This window comes from Oncorhynchus keta, chromosome 1 (assembly GCF_023373465.1).
Source record: "Oncorhynchus keta strain PuntledgeMale-10-30-2019 chromosome 1, Oket_V2, whole genome shotgun sequence".
NCBI classification, from domain to species: Eukaryota; Metazoa; Chordata; class Actinopteri; order Salmoniformes; family Salmonidae; genus Oncorhynchus; species Oncorhynchus keta.
Genome location: NC_068421.1, coordinates 49,323,848 through 49,348,586, shown reverse-complemented (window position 1 = coordinate 49,348,586; position 24,739 = coordinate 49,323,848). Strand labels below are relative to the sequence as shown.

Sequence of the window (24,739 nt, the reverse complement as noted above, 5' to 3'; positions counted from 1 at the left end):
TTGGAACTCTGTCGTTTAGGACTATGTGCACCTTCCATGTCTGGAGCTCCTTCCAGAGCCTTGCAAAAACAGCAGTGACGTCAAGCACACAAGTTCATTATTGCCAGAATCTTTTAGTATTTAAAATTTAAACCGCAATCCTGTATGGTCAAGTAACACACTGACACTCATTTGACCTCTGACCTTAGCATAAGCACCTACCTGTCGGCATTACTCTGTGGTGAAGTGCTCTGTCAGAGCGACCGCATTGGGAAAAGCCTCGATTGGGACCAAGTCGACACCTGAGAAAAGAGAAGAACGTCATAACGCCATAAAAAAACGTCATGTTTAACTGCGATAGTAGTAATATAAAATGAATTAGCTGGCATACAGTGCATTCGGAAAGTATTCAGATCCCTTGACTTTATCCACACATCTATTTTCCCACACATTGCTGCACATCTATTTTCAGGTCTCTCCAGAAATGTTTGATCCGGTTCAAGTCGAGGCTCTGGCTGGGCCACTCAAGGACATTCAGGGACTTGTCCTGAAGCCACTCCTGCATTGTCTTGGCTGTGTGCTTACGGTTGTTGTCTTTTTGGAAGGTGAATCTTCACCCCAGTCTGAGGACCTGAGCGCTCTGGAGTAGGTTTTTATCAAGGATCTTTATACTTTGCTCCATTCATCTTTCCCTCAATCCTGACTAGTCTCCCAGTCCCTGCAGCTGAAAAACATCCCCACACCATGATGCTGCCACCATCATGCTTCAGTGTAGGGATGGTGCCAGGTTTCCTCCAGATGTGACGCATGGCATTCAGGTCAAAGCGTTCAATCTTGGTTTCATCAGATCAGAGAATATTGTTTCTTATGATCGTAGCGTATTTTGGTGCCTTTTGGCAAACTCCAAGCGGGCTGTCATGTGCCTTTTACTGAGGAGTGGCTTCCTTCTGGCCACTCCTCCATAAAGGCCTGATTGATGGAGTGCTGCAGAGATGGTTGTCCTTCAGGAAGGTTCTCCCATCTCCACCGAGGAACTCTGGAGCTCTGTCAGAGTGACCATTGCGTTCTTGGTCACCTCCCTGACCAAGGCCCTTCTCTCCCAATTGCTCAGTTTGGCCAGGCGGCCAGCTCTTGGAAGAGTCTTGGTGGTTCCAATCTTCTTCCATTTAAGAATGATGGAGGCGACTGTGTTCTTGGGGACCTTCAATGCTGCAGAAATGTTTTGGTACCCTTCCCCGGATCTGTGCCTCGACACAATCCTGTCTCAGAGCTCTACGGACAATTCCTTCGACCTCATGGCTTGGTTTTTTCTCTGACATGCACTGTCAACTTTGGGATCCTATATATAGGCAGGTACGTGCCTTTGAAAATCATGTACAATCAATTGAATTTACCACAGGTGGACTCCAATCATGTTGTAGAAACATCTCAAGGATGATCAATGGAAACAGGATGCACCTGAGCTCAATTTCGAGTCTCATAGCAAAGGGTCTGAATACTTTTGCTAAAAATTATATGCTAAAAATTATTTTCGCTTTGTCATTATGGGATATTGTGTGTAGATTGATGAAAACATTTTATTTAATCAATTTTACAAACGTAATGTTGCAAAATATGGAAAAAGTCAATGGGTCTGAATACTTTCCGAATGCACTGTATATTAGTGGTGGAAGAGAGGAGGTTTGGCTCACCAAAAATAAGACTGGAGACGGGCATAAACGTGGACGGCCTCCTGTAACCTAAGGTATGATCGAGAGAAAGAATGTAAACAAAATTTAAACAATACAGTAGCAACTGTTCAAAACACGCAAAAACAACAATACTTCATTGGAAGACATGATAGGTCTATGATTAACATGTTTTGTTATTTAGCAGATGCTCCTATCCAGAGAGACCTGCAGGAGCAATTAGGATTAAGTGCATTGCTCAAGGGCACATCGACAGATTTATCAACTAGTCAGCTCAGGGATTTGAAGCAGTGACCTTTCGGTTACTGGCCCAACAGTCTTAACCGCTGTGCTACCTGCCGCCCCAATCCTGTTGCTAAAGTACAACTTGACTATCACTCAGTAGGGTTTGAGTGTATATTGAAATACTTTACAGGTGACGATGCTTGCTACTCACCAACCACCTGGAGCTGCACACAAGTCCACAAGAGCCCTGGAATTCTGCAGGAACTGGAATTTATGGTTCAACTGAATAAGTTTAAAGGAAGAACGTGAACGATAACCTGAAGGAGTGGAAAGCAAGTATTAAACACATATAACAAGCCAATGTCTACATAGCTAAGTTAGCTGTTTCAAAACAAACCAGCTGGCTTCAACTACTGTATCAGAACCCTGAAAAGCCAGTTAGAAACTAACGTTACTAGCTAGCTATGTTATTGAGTATTGATGGCTAAGTATATGTGTCAAGTGCACCCGAATCACTGGTTGGCAACATTAGGTACATTATATATTCTCAAACTCAGAAGCACACAGTACAGCCAGAGTAGCTTTCTGTATCTTTAGCTAGCTAGTTAAGTTAGTCCATTTAAATGGGGCTAACGTTAATACTAATAGCACGATGTGTCTGGAGAAAGATGACAGATCCTACCTGTTTCCTTTGCTAAGTGGTGGAAATGATATTTTCTGGTCTTTCCAACTTTGAGTTTGTTCCCCATGTTTGCTGGCGTTGTTGATCACTTAAGACGAAAATTGTGCGTTTCCTTTGGAATAATATGATTTACATATGACAGACGCATATCGTCAAACACCTTCATTAAAACGGAACACGTGTGGCTTCTCTGCGCATGAAATCTAACTGGCATATCAGTTTGACGCCTGGAACCGTTATTGAGTTGTTGTAACTAAAAACAGTAGGCCTTTAATTTGTATATGTAAAGTACATTCACGTTACATTGTTTTGGATTATTATTCAATTCGTTTTGTCAGTTTTTCTACGTTAGAATTTTAGATGATGTTTTAAACTGTCTGTGCTTGACAGGATTGTATTATATGAAGAATCAAACCCAACATAATAAAGAATAAAGATTTTTGAAACTGTAGGAAACGTGCAGTAACTGCAGTTGACTGTGGTATTTTGGATGCAGTAATTGCAGTATAACTGCAGTTCAACTGCTCTATTATTCTGCAGTTATACAGCACTCTGCAGTTACAATGCAAAATTACTGCAGTAAAAAAAACTGTTGCTTTGGACGTAGTATTTGCAACATACTGTAGTTATACTGCACTCTAACTTCAGTCTCCTTTCGTAATGGATGCGATACTATTTCAGTTCTTTATTGATTATTCTTTTGTTACATTTTACATTTCATTCTAACTTCATTCTCACACAACCAATCCTTTGAACATCTACAAATGTGTATCTCCAGCAAGATACTGCATTAATTGTAATGTTGGCAACATCTCTACTGTATACAGTACTTTGTCTGCTTGGCCTCATACAAATGATGATACAAAAGGTCATTGCATCCATGTTTTATGACAGTGGGTAAAGATGAGTATCCATCTATCCTCTTAACCAAAAGAAGATTGTTTCCCAGAACAGTAGTAGCACAGGACAGCGCTGCTGTTGTTGAGGGGCTTCAGAAGGGTCGGTTTCTGGAGCGTGTGTTGATCAGTCCAAGAACAGAGAAGGCACTTGCTGCAGCCGTCACCAAACTGATAGCTCCAATGGCCCGTGTGGCCTGTGGACGTGGGAAAAACACAATTGTAACTTGAATACAATAACATCTAATATAGTATCATGAAATTATAAGTGTATGGTGGTGGAAAGGGAGACAACATAGTGGCTTATACCACAATATATAGATTTCAAGTCGTGATGAGGGCTAGAATGGCATTTTATACATTAGAAAAAAAGGAGAGAGTAATGGCAAATATCCAAATTGTCACCGAGGCACATATGCATGTAAATCTGAGAGGATTATAAAAGTATATGAAATATAGTGGAAACTCTACCTGCCCTGTAAGAAGGTATAATACCGGTAAACTATTATCAAATCATGATTGGACACTGAAACCTATGGGGAGTGGCTGGATAACGATTTGGGATTGGGCATCAGTGAAGACATTGAGAGAGAGAGAATACAGAGCATACACAGGAAGATAGAGACAGGAAGAGTACGAGAAAGAGAGAAAGAAGGATTGAGAGACCTGCTCAGATACCCCCTCCCCGTAGCGCAGCAAGGTGACAAAGTGCTCGCAGTTACTGCCCAACAGGTCATAAGACACCTCCTGGCCAATGAGGTCTTGAGATCGCTGAATTATGTCATCGACAGGCAATGGAGTGTGGTCGTCGTCGTATTTGTTGTTGACCCGGTACGAGTCGTCTCCAACCACTTCCTTTAGAAGCTGCATTCGGACCACTGCCTTTCGACTGAACACTGACTTCACACTGGAGATGGCTGCAGCCTGACTCTCGTCTACAGGAGGGAGACAATATTAAATGGGTGTGAAGGGGTAGCATTATTATGGTTATAGAGTGGTTGGAATTCATTCAAACTTGCATGCATAAATGTGGTTTTGAGTGAATCCCACCCTTTCACAATGCTGAATACATTCACAAAGGGGTGTTGACTTGTTATGCGTGTGTTTTAAAAAAACTCAAACGTATTGAGCAAGTTAGTGCATATAAAGCGTTCACATTCTGTAAGATCCAATACGATACATAAAACACCAATACGACACACATACAACATATCCTAACTCAAGCTAGGATTTGTCCTCATGTCCACACTGCTTTCACTGACCAACAGGTGTCAAGTTGATGATATAACCATCTCCCAGGTACAGAGCCCAGTGCTGATAGGCCGGTCTGAAGATCTCAATGAGGTCACCAGGCTGGGGGGTCCCAGGGGGGTCAAGAGGGTTGGGGTCATTAGAGGCCATCTATAGGGAAAGCAAGTGATGTCAGAAGATTTACACACATGCTCAACAATGTAGGATATTGCCTCCATTTACTATCATCATACTATTATTTAGTATCGAAAACCCACGTGTGTAAGGGGCTAAGGTCACCGCTGCTAATTTAACCATCAAACTCTCTCCTATCACTATGTGTTCAATGAAGTTCAATGAGGAGAGTAACCCCTTTCTCCCTGAATACAATATTCATGTACTCTGAGGTCCCAAAGACGTATATTTATTTAAATTTTATTTCACCTTTATTTGACCAGGTTGGCCAGTTGAGAGCAAGTTCTCATTTACAACTGCGACCTGGCCAAGATAAAGCAAAGCAGTGCGATGAGTGCAGATGAGGATGTGCAAGTAGAAATACTGGTATGCAAAAGAGCAGAAAAACAAATATGGGGATGAGGTAGGTAGTTGGTTGGATGGGCTATTTACAGATGGGCTGTGTACAGCTGCAGCGATCGGTAAGCTGCTATGACAGCTGACGCTTAAAGTTAGTGAGGGAGATATGTCTCCAACAACCCCAGTCATTGGCAGCAGAGAACTGGAAGGAAAGGAGGCCAAAGGAGGAGTTGGCTTTGGGGATCACCAGTGAAATATACCTGCTGGAGCACGTGCTACAGGTGGGTGCTGCTATAGTGACCAGTGAGCTGAGATAAGGCGGGGCTTTAACCTAGCAAAGACTTATAGATGACCTGGAGTCAGTGGGTTTGGCGACAAATATGTAGCGAGGACCAGCCAAAGAGAGCATGCAGGTCGCAGGGATGGGTAGTATATGGGGCTTTAGTGACAAAACGGATGGCACTGTGATAGACTGCATCCAATTGGTTGAGTAGAGTGTTGGAGGCTATTTTATAAATGACATCGCTGAAGTCAAGGATCGGTAGGATAGTCAGTTTTACGAGGGTATGTTTGTCAGCATGAGTGAAGGAGGCTTTGTTGCGAAATAGGAAGCCGATTTAACTTTGAATTGGAGATGCTTAATGTGAGACTGGAAGGAGAGTTTACAGTCTAGCCAGACACCTAGGCATTTATAGTTGCCCACATATTCTAAGTTAGAACCGTCCAGAGCGGTGATGCTAGTCAGGCGGGCGGGTGCGGGCAGCGATCAGTTGAACAGCATGCATTTAATTTTGCTAGCATTTAAGAGTGGTTGGAGGCCACGGAAGGAGAGATGTATAGCATTGAAGCTCGTCTGGAGGTTAGTTAACACAATGTCCAAAGAAGGGCCAGAGGTATACAGAATGGTGTCATCTGTGTAGAGGTGGATCAAAGACATCACTGATATATACAGAGAAAAGAGTCGGTCTGAGAATTGAACCCTGTGGCACCCCCATAGAGACTGCCAGAGGTCCGGACAACAGGCCCTCCGATTTGACACACTGATCTCTATCTGAGAAGTAGTTAGTGAACCAGGCGAGGCAGTCATTAGAGAAACCAAGGCTGTTGAGTCTGCCGATAAGAATACGGCGATTGACAGAGTCGAAAGCCTTGGCCAGGTCATTGAAGACGGTTGCACAAGTACTGTCTTTTATCGATGGTGGTTATGATATTGTTTAGGACCTTGAGCGTGGCTGAGGTGCACCCATGACCAGCTTGGAAACCAGATTGCATAGCGGAGAAGGTACGGTGGGATTTGAAATGGTCGGTGATCTGTTTGTTCACTTGACTTTCGAAGACTCTAGAAAGGCAGGGCAGGATTGATATAGGTCTGTAACAGTTTGGGTCTAGCGTGTCTCCCCCATTGAAGAGGGGGATGACCGTGGCCGCTTTTCAATCTTTAAGAATCTCAGACGATACGAAAGAGAAGTTGATCAGACTAGTAATAGGGGTTGCAACAATGGTGGTGGATAATTTTAGGAAGAGATGGTCCAGATTGTCTATCCCAGCTGATTTGTAGGGATTCAGATTTTGCAGCTCTTTCAGAACATCAGCTGTCTGGATTTGGGTGGAGGTAAAGCGGGGGGGGCTTGGGCCAGTAGCTGCGGGAGGTGCAGAGCTGTTGTCCGGGGTATGGGTAGCCAGGTGGAAAGCATGGCCAGCCGTAGAGAAATGCTTATTGATATTCTCGATTATTGTGGATTTAACAGTGGTGAAAGTGTTTCCTTGTCTCAGTGCAGTTGGCAGCTGGGAGGAGGTACTCTTATTCTCCATGGACTTTACAGTGTCCCAAAACCTTTTGGAATTAGTGCTGCAGGATGCAAATTTCTGTTTGAAAAGGCTAGACTTTGCTTTCCTAACTGACTCTGTGTATTGGTTCCTGACTTCCCTGAATAGTTGCATATTGCGGGGACGATTTGATACTAGTGCAGTACGCCACAGGGTGTTTTTGTGCTGGTCAAGGAGAGTCAAGTCTGGAGTGAACCAAGGGCTATATCTGGAAAGCACTTTTAAAAAACAACCAGGCATCCTCTACCGACGGGATGAGGTCAATATCCTTCCAGGATACCCAGGCCAGGTTGATTAGAAAGGCCTGCTCGCTGAAGTGTTTTAGGGAGCATTCGACAGTGATGAGGGGTGGTCGTTTGACCGTGGACCCATAACAGACGCAGGCAATGAGGCAGTGATCGCTAAGATCCTGGTTGAAGACAGCAGAGGTGTATTTAGAGGGCAAGTTGGTCAGGATGATATCTAATAGGGTGCCCATGTTTATGGATTTGCGATTGTACCTGGTAGGTTTTTTGATCATTTGTGTGAGATTGAGGGCATCTAGCTGAGATTGTAGAATGGCCGGGGTGTTAAGCATATCCCAATTTAGGTCACCTAGCAGTACAAACTCTGAAGATAGATGGGGGGCAATCAATTCACATATGGTGTCCAGGGCACAGCTGGGAGCTGAGGGGGATCTATAACAAGCGGCAACAGTGAGGGATTTATTTCTGGAGAGATGGACCTAGCTCGAACTGTTTGGGCATAGACCTGGATAGTATGACAGAACTATGCAGGCTATATCTACAGTAGATTGCAATTCCGCCCCCTTTAGCAGTTCTGTCTTGGCGGAAAATGTTGTAGTTGGGATGGAAATTTCAAATTCTTTGGTGGCTTTCCTAATCCAGGATTCAGACACGGTTAGAACATCAGGGTTGGCGGAGTGTGCTAAAGCAGTGAATAAAGCAAACTTAGGGGGGAGGCTTCTGAGGTTAACATGCATGAACCCAAGGCTTTTACGGTTGCAGAAGTCAACAAACGGATTAACCTCTATATCACCAGAGTAACATGTACACTGACAAAAGTTATACCCTAAAACAAATCAGTATCTGTGACTAATGCTACTGGTTTAAATAAAAAATAAAAACTGTATTTGGTGAGTGCACATGTATTTATTTATTTAAATGAATCACAAATAGTTTTCTTATTTCTAACCTTTGTGTAGAGAATGGCAGTTGCACACTCTACAGACAATTCATTTAAACTAAGTCAGTCCTCAAGGGAATTAGTTATACATATAATAATAAAAATACTAATAATTGTAATGAAAGAAAATTAAATCCTAATAGCAAAATGTTCCCATCCATATAAGGGTCTATCTCCCAACCTGCCCCATATACAGTAGCTAAGTTGAAGGTCAACAGGGTCATAGACATACAGTAGATACAGTAGATATAGGCCTATACATATTATACATATTAATCATGCCAAAGAAAATAAGAAACTTTCACACACAAAACGTTACTCACAGTAGAGGTTGCACTTTTTCTATCCATCCCACATCATGCTTCCACAAATTCTGAAAGAAGAAACATGGATGAAACCATGTCACCCCCTCCCCCCATCACCATCTGTTTGAGAGTAGACCCTATAGTTCAGTGTTTCCCAACCCTGGTTCTCGAGTACCACCAACAGTACACATTTTTATTATAACAATGGACAAGCACACCTGATTCAACTTGTCACAATAATCATCAAGCCCTCAATGAGCTGAATGAGGTGGGTTTGTCCAGGACTACAACAAAAATGTTTACTGTTGGAGGTACTCGAGGACCAAGGTTGGGAAACACTGCTATAGTTATCCTTATCCTTATCCATTCCTACTATGCATATCTATGCCATACCCAAATGGTATTTTCGTAATAACTATTCTCTGAAAAATATGTTCAATCAATAAAAAAGGAAAGGAGAGAGACGATAAAATGTACTTGTTTCTTTTGTGGTAATATTCTTCGATCATGGTAGGTGATCTAATTTCACAGAGAGAGAAAGTGCTGGAGAACAGGGTACAATGTAGTGGGTAAGGTCACACACATACACACAGAGACAATACACCAAGCTCTTGTGCCACGCACAGTCACAATGGCACCTACATAATAGAGAAACTGACAGAAAAAGGGTTTGTCACCACTGAAAGTAATCAGGCTTTGACATTGGGGGGAAAAAACATGTATAAATGTTTAGGGAGCATTTATAATGAGTGTCAAAGTCATAGTTCAAGAACATATATGTGTAAAATTAGAGACAATATAGTCCAATACATGTAAAGGGATAAAATGTCCATTCATTTGTATTCGGCCACACAGAGAATATCTCTGAGTACACCTGGCATGTGATGAAATCTATATCATCCTGGGAGAGCTATGTGTGTGTATCCATGTTATCATTAATTCATAAGTCTGAAGCTATGTGGTGGAACATTAAACCATGTTTAGTGATGTTATTTACAAAATGAGCACATAAATATTTGTGTACTTCAAATTCAATTATACTTGACATAATTCAATGTAGGTCCTATAGCCTAAAAGTGTGTTACTTTATTACAACTTCAGAATACTATTCAACTGTATACAAAAACAAAGAAGTAATACTTACTCGAACACTAACACCTTTTTCTTCCTCTCCATTTTAGTGCTCCATGATTTATAGCCGCACGTTTTGAAAGTCAGATGAGGGAAATAATTAAATCCAAGTCCTTGTGATGGTCGGTTATCTGAGGGAAAAATCTAACTTATTCGGATTAGAGTCCCTCTGATTGCTTGGTGAAAATTGAAGCGGTGCTTGAGGTCCTGCAGGCAGGTAGTGTTTCATGTGCATACGTCGTGGTATGGTATCGACTTTGACAGATGATGACAGTCACCGGGTTACTGCCACAGTTCACTGATGCTAGAAGGCTGTCCCTTCCATAGCAGCACTGACAGTGTGTATTCATAGTGTATCAATAAAGAATGCTTTGATATTATGTAGTAAAATGACTGGCCATTCCTGCAACAAATTATCATCACTGGCATGGAAATTATGCACATAAGTCAGTTTGTGGCTGAGCCTTGAATATTTTTTTATGTTATGAATTATAACGAGATCTGTTTTGAATAGGCTGTAATATAATTCCAATAGACCATTTTCTTAAGTTATACACATTCTTTCCCAGGAGGGCAGTACATAGCCTACCTGTTTGTATTTATTTTATTTAGGCTATCTCATGTAGTCAGCGGTATTTGGCAAATCTTGTAGGCTACTAAATTACAGGTGCAATGTTACCCATGGGTATTTTTATTTAACTAGGCAAGTCTGTTAAGAACAAATTCTTATTTACAATGACGTCCTAAGAACAGTGGGTAAACTGCCTTGTTCAGGGGCAGAACAACAAATTTTTACCCAATGCTGGCCCAATGCTCTAACCACTAGGCTACCTGCCACCCCGAAATGCTAGCTAGCTAGCTAGCATTTACAGTATTGCAGATAGTAACTCATATCCCGCATAAGGTCATATTCGGGATAATCTGTTAACATGCATCTTTGATATCCTGCCCACTTTAACGGTTGTCTTGGGTGGAAGAAGGATCGATCGGACCAAGGTGCAGCGTGGTAAGTGTCCATAATGTATTTTAATAAAGACAAATGAACACTCGAACAAAAACAATAAACGATGACGTGAATTACAAAACCGAAACAGTGCCGTGTGGCGACAAACACTCACACGGAAACAAACACCCACAATTCAAAAGTGAAACCCAGGCTACCTAAGTATGATTCTCAATCAGAGACAACTAACGACACCTGCCTCTGATTGAAAACCAGACTAAGCTGAAACAGAAACCAAACATGTTAATTTTGTCTCGGGAACAGCAGTGGAGAAATGTAATTTCTTTCTTTCAGCATCTCTTGAGAAAATGCAACGCCTGTGTAATGCATTCTTTGACACTATGCAAGTAGACAGTATTTCAACCACAAGCAAGATGATGCCAACATATGGTCGCCTAGCTTCTAGTCCTTAGGAAACTATGCAGTATTTATTATTTTATTAATGTATTATTTCTTACATTGTTAGCCCAGAAAATCTTAAATGTTATTACATACAGCCGGGAAGAACTATTGGATATCAGAGCAACGTCAACTTACCAACATTACGACCAGGAATATGACTTATACGTGGATATTTTGTTCGCACCACCACCCAGGGCATTGGGTCTAACCCCAGAGGCCGACCCAAAAAAACGTCGCCGCAGAAGAGGTAGACATAACGACCTCCTGGTCAGACTTCAAAGGTGTGCACACCACCAACCACTTCCGAGTATATTACTCACCAATGTCCAGTCTCTAGACAACAAGGTAGACAAAATTAGGGCAAGGGTTTCTTTCCAGAGAGACATCAAAGATTACAACATTCTCTGTTTCACGGAAACATGGCTCTCAGGATATGTTGTCGGAGTCTGTACAGCCACCGGGATTCTTCATGCGTTGCGCCGACAGAAATAAACATCTCTCTGGGAAGAAGAAGGGTGGCGGTGTATGCTTCATGATTAACGACTCATGGTGTAATCGTAACAACATACAGAAATGTCCTTTTGTTTACCTGACCTAGAATTCCTTACAATTAAATGCAGACCATATTATCTCCAAAAAGAATTATCGTCAGTGATTGTCACAGCCGTGTATATCCCCCCTCAAGCCGATACTACAACGGCCCTAAAGCAACTTCACTGGACTCTATGCAAACTGGAAACCATATATCCTGAGGCTTCATTTATTGTAGCTGAGGATTTTAACAAAGCAAATTTGAGAACAAGGCTACCTAAATTCTACCAGCATATTCATTGTAGCACTTGTGCGGGTAATACAGTGGATCACTGCTACTTTAACTTCCGCGATGCATACAAGGCCCTCCCCCGCCCTCCCTTCGGCAAATCTGACGACGACTCCATTTTCCAACTACCGTCCTGTAGGCAGAAACTCTAACAGGATGTTCCCATGACAAGAACTATTCAATGCTGTTCTGACCAATCGGAATCCACGCTTCAAAATTGTTTTGAACATGCAGACTGGGAAATGTTCCGGGCAGCCTCAGAGAATAACATTGATTTATACGCTGATTCAGTGAGTGAGTTCATATAGAAGCACATTGGAGATGTTGTACCCACTGTGACTATTAAAACCTACCCTAACCAGAAACCGTGTATAGATGGCGACATTCGCGCAAAACTGAAAGGGCGAACCATCGCATTTAACCATGGAAAGATGGACTGGGAATATGGCCGATTATAATGTAGTTATTTCATTCCGCAATGCAATCAAACAAGCAAAATGTCGGTATAGGAACAAAGTGGAGTCGCAGTTCAACGGCTCAGACACGAGACATATGCGGCAGGGTCTACAGGCAATCACTGACTACAAAAAGAAAACCAGCCATGTCACAGACACCGTCTTGCTTCCAGACAAACTAAACACCTTCTTTGCCCGCTTTGAGGATAATACAGTGCCCCCGACACGGCACGCTACTAAGGACTGCGGGTCCCGCCTCTCCTTCTCCTTAGCCGACGTGAGTAAGACATTTAAACGTGTTAACCCAAGCAAGGCTGCTGGCCCAGATGGTATGCCTAGCCGCGTCCTCAGAGCATGCGCAGACCAGCTGGCTGATGTGTTTACGGACATTTTCAATCTCTCCCTGTCCCAGTCTGCTGTCCCTACATAATTCAAGATGGCCACCATTGTCCCTGTACCCAAGAAGGCACTCACTTCTGTCATCATGAAGTGCTTTGAGAGACTAGTCAAGGATCATATCACCTCCACCTTACCTGCCACAGTAGACCTATTCCGAGCTGTCGTTTTGCCACTGAACAAGGCACTGTTCCCCGTTTAGGCCGTCATTGTAAATAAGAATTTGGTCTTAACTGACTTGCCTAGTTAAATAAAGGTTCAATAAATAAAATATATTTGCATACCGCCCCAATAGGTCCACAGACGACGCAATCGCATTCACACTGCACACTGCCCTATTTCATCTGGACAAGAGGAATACCTCTGTAAGAATGCTGTTCATTGATTACAGCTTAGCATTCAACAGCATAGTACCCTCCCACGCAGACAGTGTAGTGAAGAAGGTGGAACAGCGCCTCTTCAACCTCAGGAGGCTGAAGACATTTGGCTTGTCACCTAAAACCCTCACAAACTTTTACAGATGCACAATCACAAGCCCCTCCAGAGGGTGGTGCGGTCTGCACAACGCAAGCTACCTGCCCTCCAGGACACACCTATAGCACCCGACGTCACAGGAAGGTCAAAAATATCACCAAGAATAATTTTGCACGCCCAATTTTTCCGTTTTTGATTTGTTAAAAAAGTTTGAAATATCCAATAAATGTCGTTCCACTTCATGATTGTGTCCCACTTGTTGTTGATTCTTCACAAAGAAAATACAGTTTTATATCTTTATGTTTGAAGCCTGAAATGTGGCAAAAGGTCGCAAAGTTCAAGGGGGCCGAATACTTTCGCAAAGCACTGTAAATATAGTTGACAAACAAATGGCCTTACCAAAAGCAGAAAGTTGTGACGTGTCTTTAGTATCCTTAATGTGATGACATGCTATTTTATCAAATCCATTACCTAATGTTTAATTGATTATGTGATTTAATTAAATCATGCAACAATTTACTCATTAATGATCTAGGGCACCACAGAGAAGTTTATTTGAGGAGTTCGGTCTTCTGAATGAACTCTTAGAGATCTCAAGATCTTATAAGGGCACAAGGCGAGACCCAGATGCAGACACAGGAGGTGTAACGGCTGTCTTCCTCCTCCTCCAACGAGGAGGAGTAGTAAGGATCGGAGGTGTTCATGCTCTTTATTAAAACAAGCGAACACTGAAAAAGAACGATAAACGACACGTGAAATAACCAACCGAAACAGTTCCGTGTGGAACACACAGACACAGAGAATAAACACCCACGAAACACAAGTGGGAAAAGGCTACCTAAGTATGATTCTCAATTAGAGACAACTAACGACACCTGCCTCTGATTGAGAACCGTACCAGGCCAAACGCAAACACAACATAGAAAACGGAACATAGACAACCCACCCAACTCACGCCCTGAACATACTAAAACAAAGACAAATCAAAGGAACTAAGGTCAGAACGTGACAAGAGGCAGATGGTTGGAGTCTTAGATGTTTATTAATCCAAAAAGGGTTAGGCAAGAGAATGGTCGTGTACAGGCAAAGTCAAAACCAGTTCTGAGTCCAGTAGGTACCGAAAGGCAAGCAGGCTCGAGGTCAGGGCAGGCAGAATGGTCAGGCAGGCGGGAATGGAGTCCAGAAAACAGGCAAGGGTCAAAACCAGGAGGACTAGGCAAAAGAGAATAGAAAAAGGAGTATGGGGAAAAACGTGTTGGTTGACATACAAACATACAAGACGAACTGGAACAGAGAGACAGGAAACACAGGGATAAAGACACCAGGGAAAATAAGCGACACCTGGAGAGGGTGGAGACAATAACAAGGACAGGTGAAAGATCTCTTACATTTCAGTCATCAGTCATTAATTATTCTTTACCTTCTATCAGTCTCATCTGAATGTTGCAAAATTCTTGGTTATCTGCACGAACCCTAGTTTCCATAATGAATCAGCAATATACAAATTGGCTTAATTGTTTATTTACTAACTAAATAATCACAGAAATACATAACAACCCATAGATATTGGTTACTAACAATGATAGAAAAGTCCCTAGTGGGCTAAGCCGATATGACAGCTTGGTAGAAAAAAAGGAAAGGGGTGGGACTGAGAAAGAGCGGGAAAGACAAAATGGATTCATAACACACAGTCTATAATTATATTAATTAAAATGTTAATCCTTTGCACATGAACGCTCATTGGAGAATGAGCTCATTAGAGAATAATTGCAATGTATATATATTTACGCCCGTATGTCATTGTCGTCTTCTCTGTTGGAATCCTCAATTGTCCTGTAGGGTTCATCAGAGTCTCTGGTTAACTTTCATTGAAGTCACAATCTTTTGTTCATAGAATAGATGCTTCGGCAGTTGTCTGTATTCTCGTTCTAGGTTTAGGTCATTTATGCAGACTAGTAATTATGTGTCTAAGATTTGCTCTTATTCTGTAGTGATCAACTGTCTCACCATTTCCAGCCGTGTAGCCAAACTACAGCTGTTTGGTCTCCGTTCTTGTAGTTTTAAACCATTTCACACGTAGCTTTAGCTACATGTTTTCTAATCTTCTTAACCATTCGAGACGTCCGGCTTACCAAGGGTCTCTTTGGTATTTTGTAGTTTAAACCACTTTACACACCAGCGTCACCTGTCATGTTTTGGTCTGGTGTGAATTTCTTCTGTAGTGGGTTTTATCCTCTTCAGAGAAAAGGGCGGTCCTAAAACGCCTAATGTCATGTCTGGGCTCACGGGGGTGTGGCCACTGACTAGTTTACCTTTACATGAAAATCTGTAACTCATTTAGAAGGTTAATATGACACTACAACTTTTCACAAATAGTTTCATGTTTAATCACATAAGTTTCACAATATTCAGATGTAAACCTGACAGCTGGGAAATGTACACTTTAAGAGATACCGTGATGCGTGTTTCCTGTCCCTCATGAGATCACCAAATGAAACTCACTCGTCATACCTGTCCCTTAAGTGTCCACGGACCATTCCCACATTCTCAAATGTAGAGATCTTATTTAATTCTCCCATTTTGGAGATTCGAAGTTTGGCCAAGTCAAGATCTTTGTTCTTTCTCTCTCTCTCTCCCTCAATACTGCATGTCCAAAGGGGGAGAGGGTCCCTACCAGGAATGTACGACCTGTCGTTAAATCATAAAACTGTGGAGAAAGAGAGAGAGGAAGAGTGGGGGCTATTATCCTCTCCCCAGGGCACGTCATGACAGTCATCTTAATTAGGGGTGAAAGTAGCCAGTATGATATATGGTCCAGTACTGAGTATCAGGAAAAGTATTTATTATGGAATTATGGTGGATCGAACTGCGCAGGTAAGATGTGTTTGTCAATCAGATGAAAACACACAATACACATGATATGTGAAACTGAGCCTGTGCAGACTGCAAAAAAACTATAGTAAACGGGATAAGATGTTTACATGCCACAGTATTCCATCTAAGATCAGCATATCCAAGGTATCTTATCCGGGTTTCTCATAACCGGAATACAAGCTTTTGGGGTTTATTGGAAACAGGATATGATGTTTATATGTGTCAACTCAAAAACAGAATACTTGAGTATCCCGAATAATAACAGGATATAGGTGTGCATGTAAACATAGTGCAGATCTAGCGCCCACTTTCAGCTGCCTAGGCCAGTTCAAAATGAAGGTGAAAATTATAAAAGGTGCTACAGATATGATTTATTTATATTTTTATAAAATTATATAATTTCAGAAAATGTCCATAATATACCTGCAGTAATAGTGGAATGATAGTGTTTCACAGTATTACTTTCCCGCCAGTGTTGTGCTTGGCTGTGATATTGACGTATTGATTTCTGCTGCCGGAGAGGCATCAGCTGTCAAAATGGGAAATCTGTTTTGACTTTGTGTCTGTGTTATTTAGTGAAAATCACTGTCATTTGCTCAATTTCAGTTTATATGTGAGATAACAAACACTGAATAGAGTAGGGAATCATTGTACCTTCTAAATGTTTGCTTTTACAGATGTTTAAAGCTGGTGGACTGGGGCCTCCTGAGTGATGCAGTGGTCTAAGGCACTGCATCGCAGTGCTAGCTGTGCCACTAGAGATTCTGGGTTCAAGTCCAGGCTCTGTCGCAGCCGGCCGCAACCGGGAGGCCCATGGGGCGGCGCACAATTGGCCCAGCGTCGTCTGGGTTAGGGAGTGTTTGGCTGGCAGGGATATCCTTGTCTCATCCCCGCACTAGCGACTCCTGTGGCAGGTCGGGCACAGTGCACGCCGACACGGTCACCAGAGCTACGGTGTTTCCTCCAACACATTGGTGCGGCTGGCTTTCGGGTTGGATGGGCATTGTGTCAAGAAGCAGTGTGGCTTGGTTGGGTTGTGTTTTGGAGGACGCATGGCTCTCGACCTTCGCCTCTCCCGAGCATGTACGGGAGTTGCAGCGATGAGACAAGACTGTAACTACTACCAATTGGATACCATGAAATTGGGGAGAGAAAAGGGGTGAAAAATAAAAATAATAAATAAAAATAAAAAAGCTGGTGGACCAAAAGTAAAAAGCTCAAGTGCGAGTCTCTGCCATTTTACAGGAAATTGGATGTGGGGGAAGGGGGATATTAGTTTTAAGTGCTGTTGCAATTCCCCTAGTGTAGCACCTTTAATATGTATACCTACTTCTAGAAGCATTGTCAAAAGTCTAGGTGCACACTTTTCTTCTGCTCCTCTACTTTTCAACAACAACAAAAATTGCAAACAAAAACTTCTTGCAGAATGTGCCAGATAAAGCAAGTCACAATATTATCCACAGTAGATCTACTCCAGTGTCTCTCTAGTAATTAGCCTACTATCACTCTGGAGAGGTAGAGGAACATATGCACTGTTCCGGATGACTGTGTGATCACGCTCTCCGTAGCCGATGTACAATGGGGCAAAAAAAGTATTTAGTCAGCCACCACTTCTTTGCCCCACTTACCAACAAACCAAGACCCAAAGCACCACCATGACGCTTACTAGGGCTATAGTGCCACTAACAAAGTCAACTAGCCACAACAAAGGTGGAAAAACAGGCTGCCTAAGTATGATTCCCAATCAGAGACAACGATAGACAGCTGTCCCTGATTGAGAACCATACCCGGCCAAAACATAGAAACAGAAAACATAGAAATAAAGAAATTACAATACCCACCCTAGTCGCACCCTGGCCTACCCAAATTAGAGAATAAAAGCCTCTCTATGGCCAGGTCGTGACATTACTTTCCTGCGTTTGTCAGCAGCTCATAGCAATGCTTGAAGCACAGCGCTGTTTATGACTTCAAGCCTATCAACTCCCGAGATTAGGCTGGAAATACTATAGTGCCTATAAAAACATTCAATAGTAAAAGGAATATGAAATACAAATGGTATAAAGATAAATATTCCTATAATTGCTATAATAACTACAACCTAAAACTTCTTAACTGGGAATATTGAAGACTCATGTTAAAACGAACCATCAGCTTTTATATGTTCTCATGTTCTGAGCAAGGAACTTAAACGTTAGCTTTTTACATGGCACATATTGCACTTTTACTTTCTTCTCCAACACTGTGTTTTGCGTTATTTAAACCAAATTGAACATGTTTCATTATTTATTTGAGATTAAATTGATGTTATTTATGTATTATATTAAGTTAAAATACAAGTGTTCATTCACTATTGTTGTAATTGTCATTATTACAAATATATATATAAAAATCGGCCGATTAATTGGTTTCAGCTTTTTTTGGTCCTCCAATAATCGGTATTGGTATCGGCATTGAAAAAAATCATAATCTACTTGAAACATGTTGGTATTACAGACTCGGTCAGGGAGAGGTTGAACATGTCAGTGAAGACACTTGCCTGTTGGTCAGCGCATGCTCGGAGTACACGTCCTGGTAATCCATCTGGCCCTGCGGCCTTGTGAATGTTGACCTGTTTAAAGGTCTTACTCACATCGGCTACCTAGAGCATGATCACACAGTCATCCGGAACAGTTGGTACTCTCATGCATGCTTCAGTGTTGCTTGCCTCGAAGCGAGCATAGAAGTCATTTAGCTCGTCAGATAGGAATTTGTCACTGGCAGCTCGCGGCTGTGTTTCCCATTGTAGTCTGTAATAGTTTGCAACCCCTGCCACATCCAACGAGTGTCAGAGCTGGTGTAGTATGATTCAATCTTAGTCCTTTATTGACACTTTGTCTGTTTGATGGTTCGTCAGCGGGCATAGCGGGATTTCTTATAAGCGTCCGGGTTAGAGTCCCACTCCTTAAAGCGGCAGCTATACCCTTTAGCTCAGAGTGGATGTAATCCATGGCTTCTGGTTGGGGTATGTACATATGGTCACTGTGGGGACGATGTCATCAATGCACTTTTTGATGAAGCCAGTGACTGATGTGGTGTACTCCTCAATGCCATCGGAAGAATCCCGGAACATATTCCAGACTGTGCTAGCAAAACAAGTCCTGTAGCTTAGCATCTGCGTCATCTGACCACTTCCATATTGAGCGAGTCACTGGTGCTTCCTGCTTTAGTTTTTATTTGTAAGCAGGAATCATGAGGATAGAGTTATTGTCAGATTTTCCAAACGGAGGGCAAGGGGAGCTTTGTTTTTTTCCTCTAGTTGCACATGTAACATACTGGTAGAAATGAGGCCACTAGGAGCGCCGCCTCTCGATGAGCATTTTATATATATATATATCAGACCATATACCACGGTGATGAGTTCTGACTCCTAAACTTGGAATGTTGATAATTATGAGGTATCCTATTGAAATATTGAGTGCTATAGTCTAGGGTCAACACCAGAAGTTAATGGTTGGACAGGTTTTTTTTGGTCAATGGGCTAGAAATTTATTCTGACCTGGCAACCCTGGAAGAGGGTACACTAAGGGGTTGTCAACATTTTATTAGCCATTGATTGGTCACACATCAACGCGTTGATCTATAGCCCCGCCCCTTTGCTCTGGCTGCGAGGAGCTGCTGCTGTCTGAGACACGAATAACAAATGAAAGGTTAGCTGGCGACCTTAGTACCTTGACCAAATATTGACCATTCATTTTCGGCAAGAGGATTTACCCCAGTCTGTGGTATGAAAAGGTAACTTTGGTCATCTCGCCTGAAGTTGTGGTAAGGGAAAATTCAATGGACTAACATCATTATACATGAAAGTAGCTAACTATAGCTACGTTACAGTAGATACCTGACACGAGACCATGCCACGACACGCGTTACAAAACCGATGCATTTCAATAATACACGAAGTTGCTAGTTAGCTAGTAATGTGATATAACAAATAACAGTTTATGTAAAGAAATGTCACTCTTGTGTAGTTTGTTTCCGCTACGTACTTGCTAGCTAGTTAGCTAACAGTGCAACTAGCTAGTATATAGTAGCTAACTAACGTTAGCTAGCCAGTTTCAGCTAAATATGTTTGTTGACATGTGTCATACAATATCTGTCTTGCCGGTGTACGATTAACTTACTCGTGCTTTAACTAGCTGGTAATGCTGTCTACTGATGAGATGTTTTGTAGCCAACCGCAGTGTTTAAAAAAAGATATATATATTTGCTAGCCAGACAAGTACAGTAGCTAGCCAACTGTTTCATACTTCGGTCTATTAGCTTTCATAACACAACACTAGTTGCAAATGTTTCTGGGGACGCAAGCACGTTTTCTCCACGTACATGCAATGAATAGTCACATGTATACGACTCATGAAGGTTTACATTTGAATTTTTGTAGCTATTTTGAAGTTGTCGTGGTCTACATTTCACTTAGCAAGCTGTGTGTTCCTGTATGAAAGTAATGACAATATGTTCTTTCTAGCATTTGTCCTGGTTAAGGCACACACTAGGGCTATTGAATATGTCATGTAACAGACATGTCCCTATTGTATAGCTTGATATGTGGTGCCACTTGATAGTGCACAAAGTATGACACACATTCCACCTTTTGTAATTGGCATGCTTTCCCCAAGGTCAGAAAGCTGAAGCATGGATTCAGCTCAGGGGAACTTCTCTCCACTCAAACGCTTTGTAGTGGCCAAAAAGAAGATCGGTGATGTGTTTGAGCAACTGCTGGAGTATGTGAAGGAAGGCTCAGCATTTGTAGAAGGTGAGTTGTGTATAGTAAATCAGGTATGTTGGCAACATTTTGAATTCCAAAGTAGGCTAATTAATACACTGTTCTCTTTTCACTTTTCCTTGTGTGATTGTCAGAAACGTGTCAGAATGAAGCCTTGGAGAACATTGCAAGTCGTGACCAACAGGAGGAGATTCAGGCGTATGCTGGCAAACTGCAAACTATCAAAGATGTGCTTGCACGCAGACACATGAAGGTGGCCTTCTTTGGCAGGTAAATAAGTGTAGTCGGATGCTGTTTTGCATGTGCTTAGTTTGAGGTTAGTGTACACAGTAGGGGTGTGAACATTTTAAGCGAAGTTCGGATCCTTAACTTTAAGTAAAAAAACATAAAGTTTTTGTTTTATTCCCCAGATAATTAAAATCACAATTCAGTTATCACAAAACATATTATTTTTTGTGTTATAGCCGATAGGATATAAAGGCCTGGGGAAGTTGTGTAATTCAAGTAAAACCAGAGAGGAAGAGGCGAACTTTAGGCTACTTGGTGAATTTGGAAAGCGTGCAAGACGAGCCATTGTGAGATGCAGATGACCAAAATATGAGTGCGTTTCTGCCTTCTTCTGCCTCTCTCCCTCTTGCTGGCCTGCCTGCTAAGGATGCAATTGTGTGTTCAGTCTTTAGTCTGTTGTGTGTAGAATATCCTATCCTATTCATGGCACCGATGTCTTCGGGCCAGTCTTGTGAGCACAGGGTAGCCTACTTCATTTTTGCCTCATAAAATTACAGTAGGCTACTGGTAGCCTGTATCAATTACGCTTTTCAGACATAATGGAATGTGGCCGCTTGAAAGGGCCTCGGAAACGGTGTGTTTGTCTGTCTGTTAAGGTAGGCTACACTACAGTTTGTTAAATGCGGACACGAAACCTCTGGTGATATTAACAGACATTTTACTTATCTGTAAAGGAATGTCGCTTCTGAAGCAGGACTAAAGTCCATCAATAGGCAACCAGAACTGTCTATCAAATAATTGTAAGCTGCTGCTCGCAGACCTCTACCTCCCGAAACAGTTAAATACTGTGATTTACCAAAACATTTAGTAGAAATAAAACACATCTAGCTACCATGCTATAAAAAAAATGCATTAAAAAACAACACAGCAGCACATCAGTCAGCAACGTTTATTGTTGTCATGAAAAAGATTACTTTACGCTGGAGCAGAATTCTACTGTCTGAACATGTACAGACCTGATGCAGCACTTTTTAAAAAATTGTCTGAAAAGTTATCAATTGTCGCAATCAACATTTTACTGTAGCTGCGTTCTATGTCTGTAAAGGGTTGTGGTAGATGTAACTTAATTGCCCTGCCTTAGCGGTCATACATAAGTAATCGGTCCATTATTCCGCATTGTAAATTGACACATTTTTTTTCTGGACAATTTTTTAAACTTGAAGCAAAATGATCCGTTTGTCAAATCCGTAGTACACAGCTTAGAGACTAAAACATAAATATGGGTAGATAACAGACAGCCGCAGTTAAGAGATCAATGCATCATGATATTGAGTTTTGCTTTTATTAATCCGTTTAGATTATTCTCATTACACCATGGATACAAAGCACTGTGTTGTGCTGTAGTAGATGCTTATTTCCCACGCTTTCAGCATTGCTAATTGAGGATAATGAAGAAAATGTGACGTGCGACTCGGTTTCCTTTTTATTGCTGGTTTATTGAAGCATATTTTGGGCACGGCCGGTCCGCTCATTAGGCAGGATTTGGCAGATTGACGAGGGCAGCATTTTCTGAGCTAAACTGACTAAGACGTACCTCCAACAACACATAAAACCTCACAATTCTGAACAAAAACCATGACAATTTCTTTCATCTAGTGGCATAAGGGCTTTTTAGGTGAGCGCTCTGATAAGCAGTGCCCACATTGTCAAAGGCAGGGGCACAAAATATTTTGCTTGTCCATTCCCAGCATGCCTCTCCAGGGTGCTGTTGGAGAGACTCATCTCTGCAGCACTCCACCAACGTTCAGTCAAAAATGACAATCATGTAGCAGATATAGGAAATGGTAGAAAGAGTATGTGGTCTTTTCTGTAGCATACAGGCTAGAGATAAAATGTATGACAATGTAATGACACGGACACTTTTTACATCATGCTGGTTTCTCCGATCAAGTAGTCTAACCTAAATGGAGCTCAATCCCCCCCAAAAAATGAGCTGTCATGTTAACAAAGCAACATATCCTAAAAACAGGACAGGTCAAAGTGAAATGGACAATCACAACTGTTGTTCAGGAGTTTCACCTCATTGTCATGATCAAGGGTTTCAAATTTGTAAAAAAAAAAATCATTTAAAAATACTTTCGCATTTCCCGCTGTGCAAATAGGCTTGTTCAGTGCTTAAATAGCCAACTTGATTAGTCACAAGAATCAGGACTAATAAAGCCAATGCAATGGCCTGTTTTACAAATTATGGGTTTACCACAAAATTCCATTGCATGTCGACATGGTAGGCTACACCTCAGTAAGCACGGACAGATGCCTTTTGGTTTTGTTTTTTTGGTGCAGTTCCGCACCGACCTCGATTCCGCATCCACGGACATAGATTTTTGGTCCGGTCCATCATAGATGTCTATCTTTTGTTCAATTTTTTTTCCCGGTCTGGACCAGCCTTAATTTGGCCCAAACATAGACGTCTATAAATTACTTATTTTCAACTTTCTTTCAGTACCGAAAGTGACCCTGATTTCAACTTCCGGAAAATATGTATTTTTCAACTTCTTAAAAAGAAGTAATTTTCAAATTCAGGAAAATATGCCTTTTCAACATTCTAGAAAATATGTATTTTAAACACACGGAAAATACCTTTCCACCTTTCATTCAGAGCCTAAATCGAACCTCTTCAACGTCTGGAAAATAAGTATTTTAGACGACTTTTCAACGTCATTTTGCTTACTGGGACTATTCTAATTTTGCGAGGGGTTTCATTTTTTGGTCTTGCCTATGGAGGCAGAATGGCAAGAACCGGCACTGACTTTAGGGATGGGCGGTATCCAGATTTTCATACCGGGTTATACGGTATTACCGCAAGGTGCGCTATTTTTTTGCGGGATGCACTACCACAAACTATTATTATTTATTTTAGGAATTTGACAAGATTCATCATGACATGATTGCCTATTCATAATCCAGTAAATCACATCTGGCCAACATTTCTGTAATAATGATTTCAAATCAAATCTTATTTGTCACATGCGCCGAATACAACAGGTGTGGTAATCTTCACCTTACACTGAAATGCTTACTTACAAGCACCTTAACCAACAAAGCAGTTTAAAAAAAAACCCTAATAAAATAATAATAAAAGTAACCAATTTTATTTAAACATTCTTTGAGATTATATGTATGAGGTAAAAGCAAGGTAGTTAGACTTCCTCTTACATGATCGTCTGTGCCTAGGACGAGTAATGGGAAGAGTACAGTGGTCAATGCCATGCTGAGGGACCGGGTGCTGCCCAGTGGCATGGGTCACACCACCAACTGCTTCCTGAGTGTGGAGGGAACGGACGCAGACCACGCCTACCTCAAGACCGAGGGCTCCGAGGAGGAGAAGAGCATCAAGGTAAGTTCACCGGAGATGTGGATATATTGGCTTAGGCCTAGATGCATGGAAGATTAGGCTAGCTCTTATTACCACTCATATACTAGGCAATACATCCTCAGTGAGGTTGGAATTGGGCTACCTGATTGAGTTACTTGAAGATGAGTAACTCGTTTTACCGCTCATAAAGTGTACCCTCACTGTCACGTTTCGATTTCTGACTAAGCAATTAATCATTAAACAACTTTAGTCTAGATAAGGTTATAGAAA

The 24,739-nt window shown here is 41.7% G+C and overlaps 3 protein-coding genes across 4 annotated transcripts in view; 1 reads left to right on the top strand and 2 right to left on the bottom strand.

Moving 5' to 3' along the window:
- Window positions 1–184: 184 nt before the first annotated feature.
- Window positions 185–2,867, bottom strand: LOC118385271 (pre-rRNA 2'-O-ribose RNA methyltransferase FTSJ3-like). Its single transcript, XM_035772672.2, has 4 exons — window positions 2,575–2,867; window positions 2,104–2,209; window positions 1,671–1,718; window positions 185–281 (listed from the first exon to the last, which is right to left on the bottom strand). The coding sequence occupies exons 1-4, from the start codon at window positions 2,639–2,641 to the stop codon at window positions 185–187; spliced, it is 318 nt and encodes a 105-aa protein (XP_035628565.2). The 5' UTR covers window positions 2,642–2,867.
- A 326-nt stretch (window positions 2,868–3,193) lies between these two features.
- On the bottom strand, window positions 3,194–10,076 carry LOC118395450 (phospholipase A and acyltransferase 1-like). Its single transcript, XM_035789250.2, has 5 exons — window positions 9,696–10,076; window positions 8,570–8,619; window positions 4,733–4,871; window positions 4,137–4,405; window positions 3,194–3,667 (listed from the first exon to the last, which is right to left on the bottom strand). Exons 2-5 carry the CDS (start codon window positions 8,594–8,596, stop codon window positions 3,566–3,568), a joined length of 537 nt encoding a protein of 178 aa, XP_035645143.1. The 5' UTR covers window positions 8,597–8,619; window positions 9,696–10,076; the 3' UTR covers window positions 3,194–3,565.
- A 9,634-nt stretch (window positions 10,077–19,710) lies between these two features.
- Window positions 19,711–24,739, top strand: part of LOC118386918 (mitofusin-1-like) — a 28,974-nt gene continuing 23,945 nt past the window's right edge. For both annotated transcript variants that reach the window (XM_035774935.2, XM_035774923.2), the window contains exons 1-4: window positions 19,711–19,907; window positions 20,759–20,895; window positions 21,000–21,135; window positions 24,328–24,490. In XM_035774935.2, the coding sequence (XP_035630828.1) occupies window positions 20,775–20,895; window positions 21,000–21,135; window positions 24,328–24,490 (420 nt within the window). In that variant the 5' untranslated portion in view covers window positions 19,711–19,907; window positions 20,759–20,774. The remainder of the gene's footprint in view (window positions 19,908–20,758; window positions 20,896–20,999; window positions 21,136–24,327; window positions 24,491–24,739) is intronic.

What these genes read in the sequence shown, in the direction of transcription:
- LOC118395450 (XM_035789250.2), bottom strand. Translation starts at nt 8,596, where the DNA reads ATGGATAGAAAAAGTGCAACCTCTACT. An exon ending in GAAAAAGTGCAACCTCTACT is followed by an intron (nt 4,872 to 8,569) that starts GTGAGTAACGTT and finishes CTTTCCCTATAG; the next exon opens with ATGGCCTCTAATGACCCCAA. An exon ending in CATCAACTTGACACCTGTTG is followed by an intron (nt 4,406 to 4,732) that starts GTCAGTGAAAGC and finishes TCCCTCCTGTAG; the next exon opens with ACGAGAGTCAGGCTGCAGCC.
- LOC118385271 (XM_035772672.2), bottom strand. Translation starts at nt 2,641, where the DNA reads ATGGGGAACAAACTCAAAGTTGGAAAGACCAGAAAATATCATTTCCAC. An exon ending in CCACTTAGCAAAGGAAACAG is followed by an intron (nt 2,210 to 2,574) that starts GTAGGATCTGTC and finishes CCACTCCTTCAG; the next exon opens with GTTATCGTTCACGTTCTTCC. An exon ending in CGTCTCCAGTCTTATTTTTG is followed by an intron (nt 282 to 1,670) that starts GTGAGCCAAACC and finishes CTCTTTTCTCAG; the next exon opens with GTGTCGACTTGGTCCCAATC.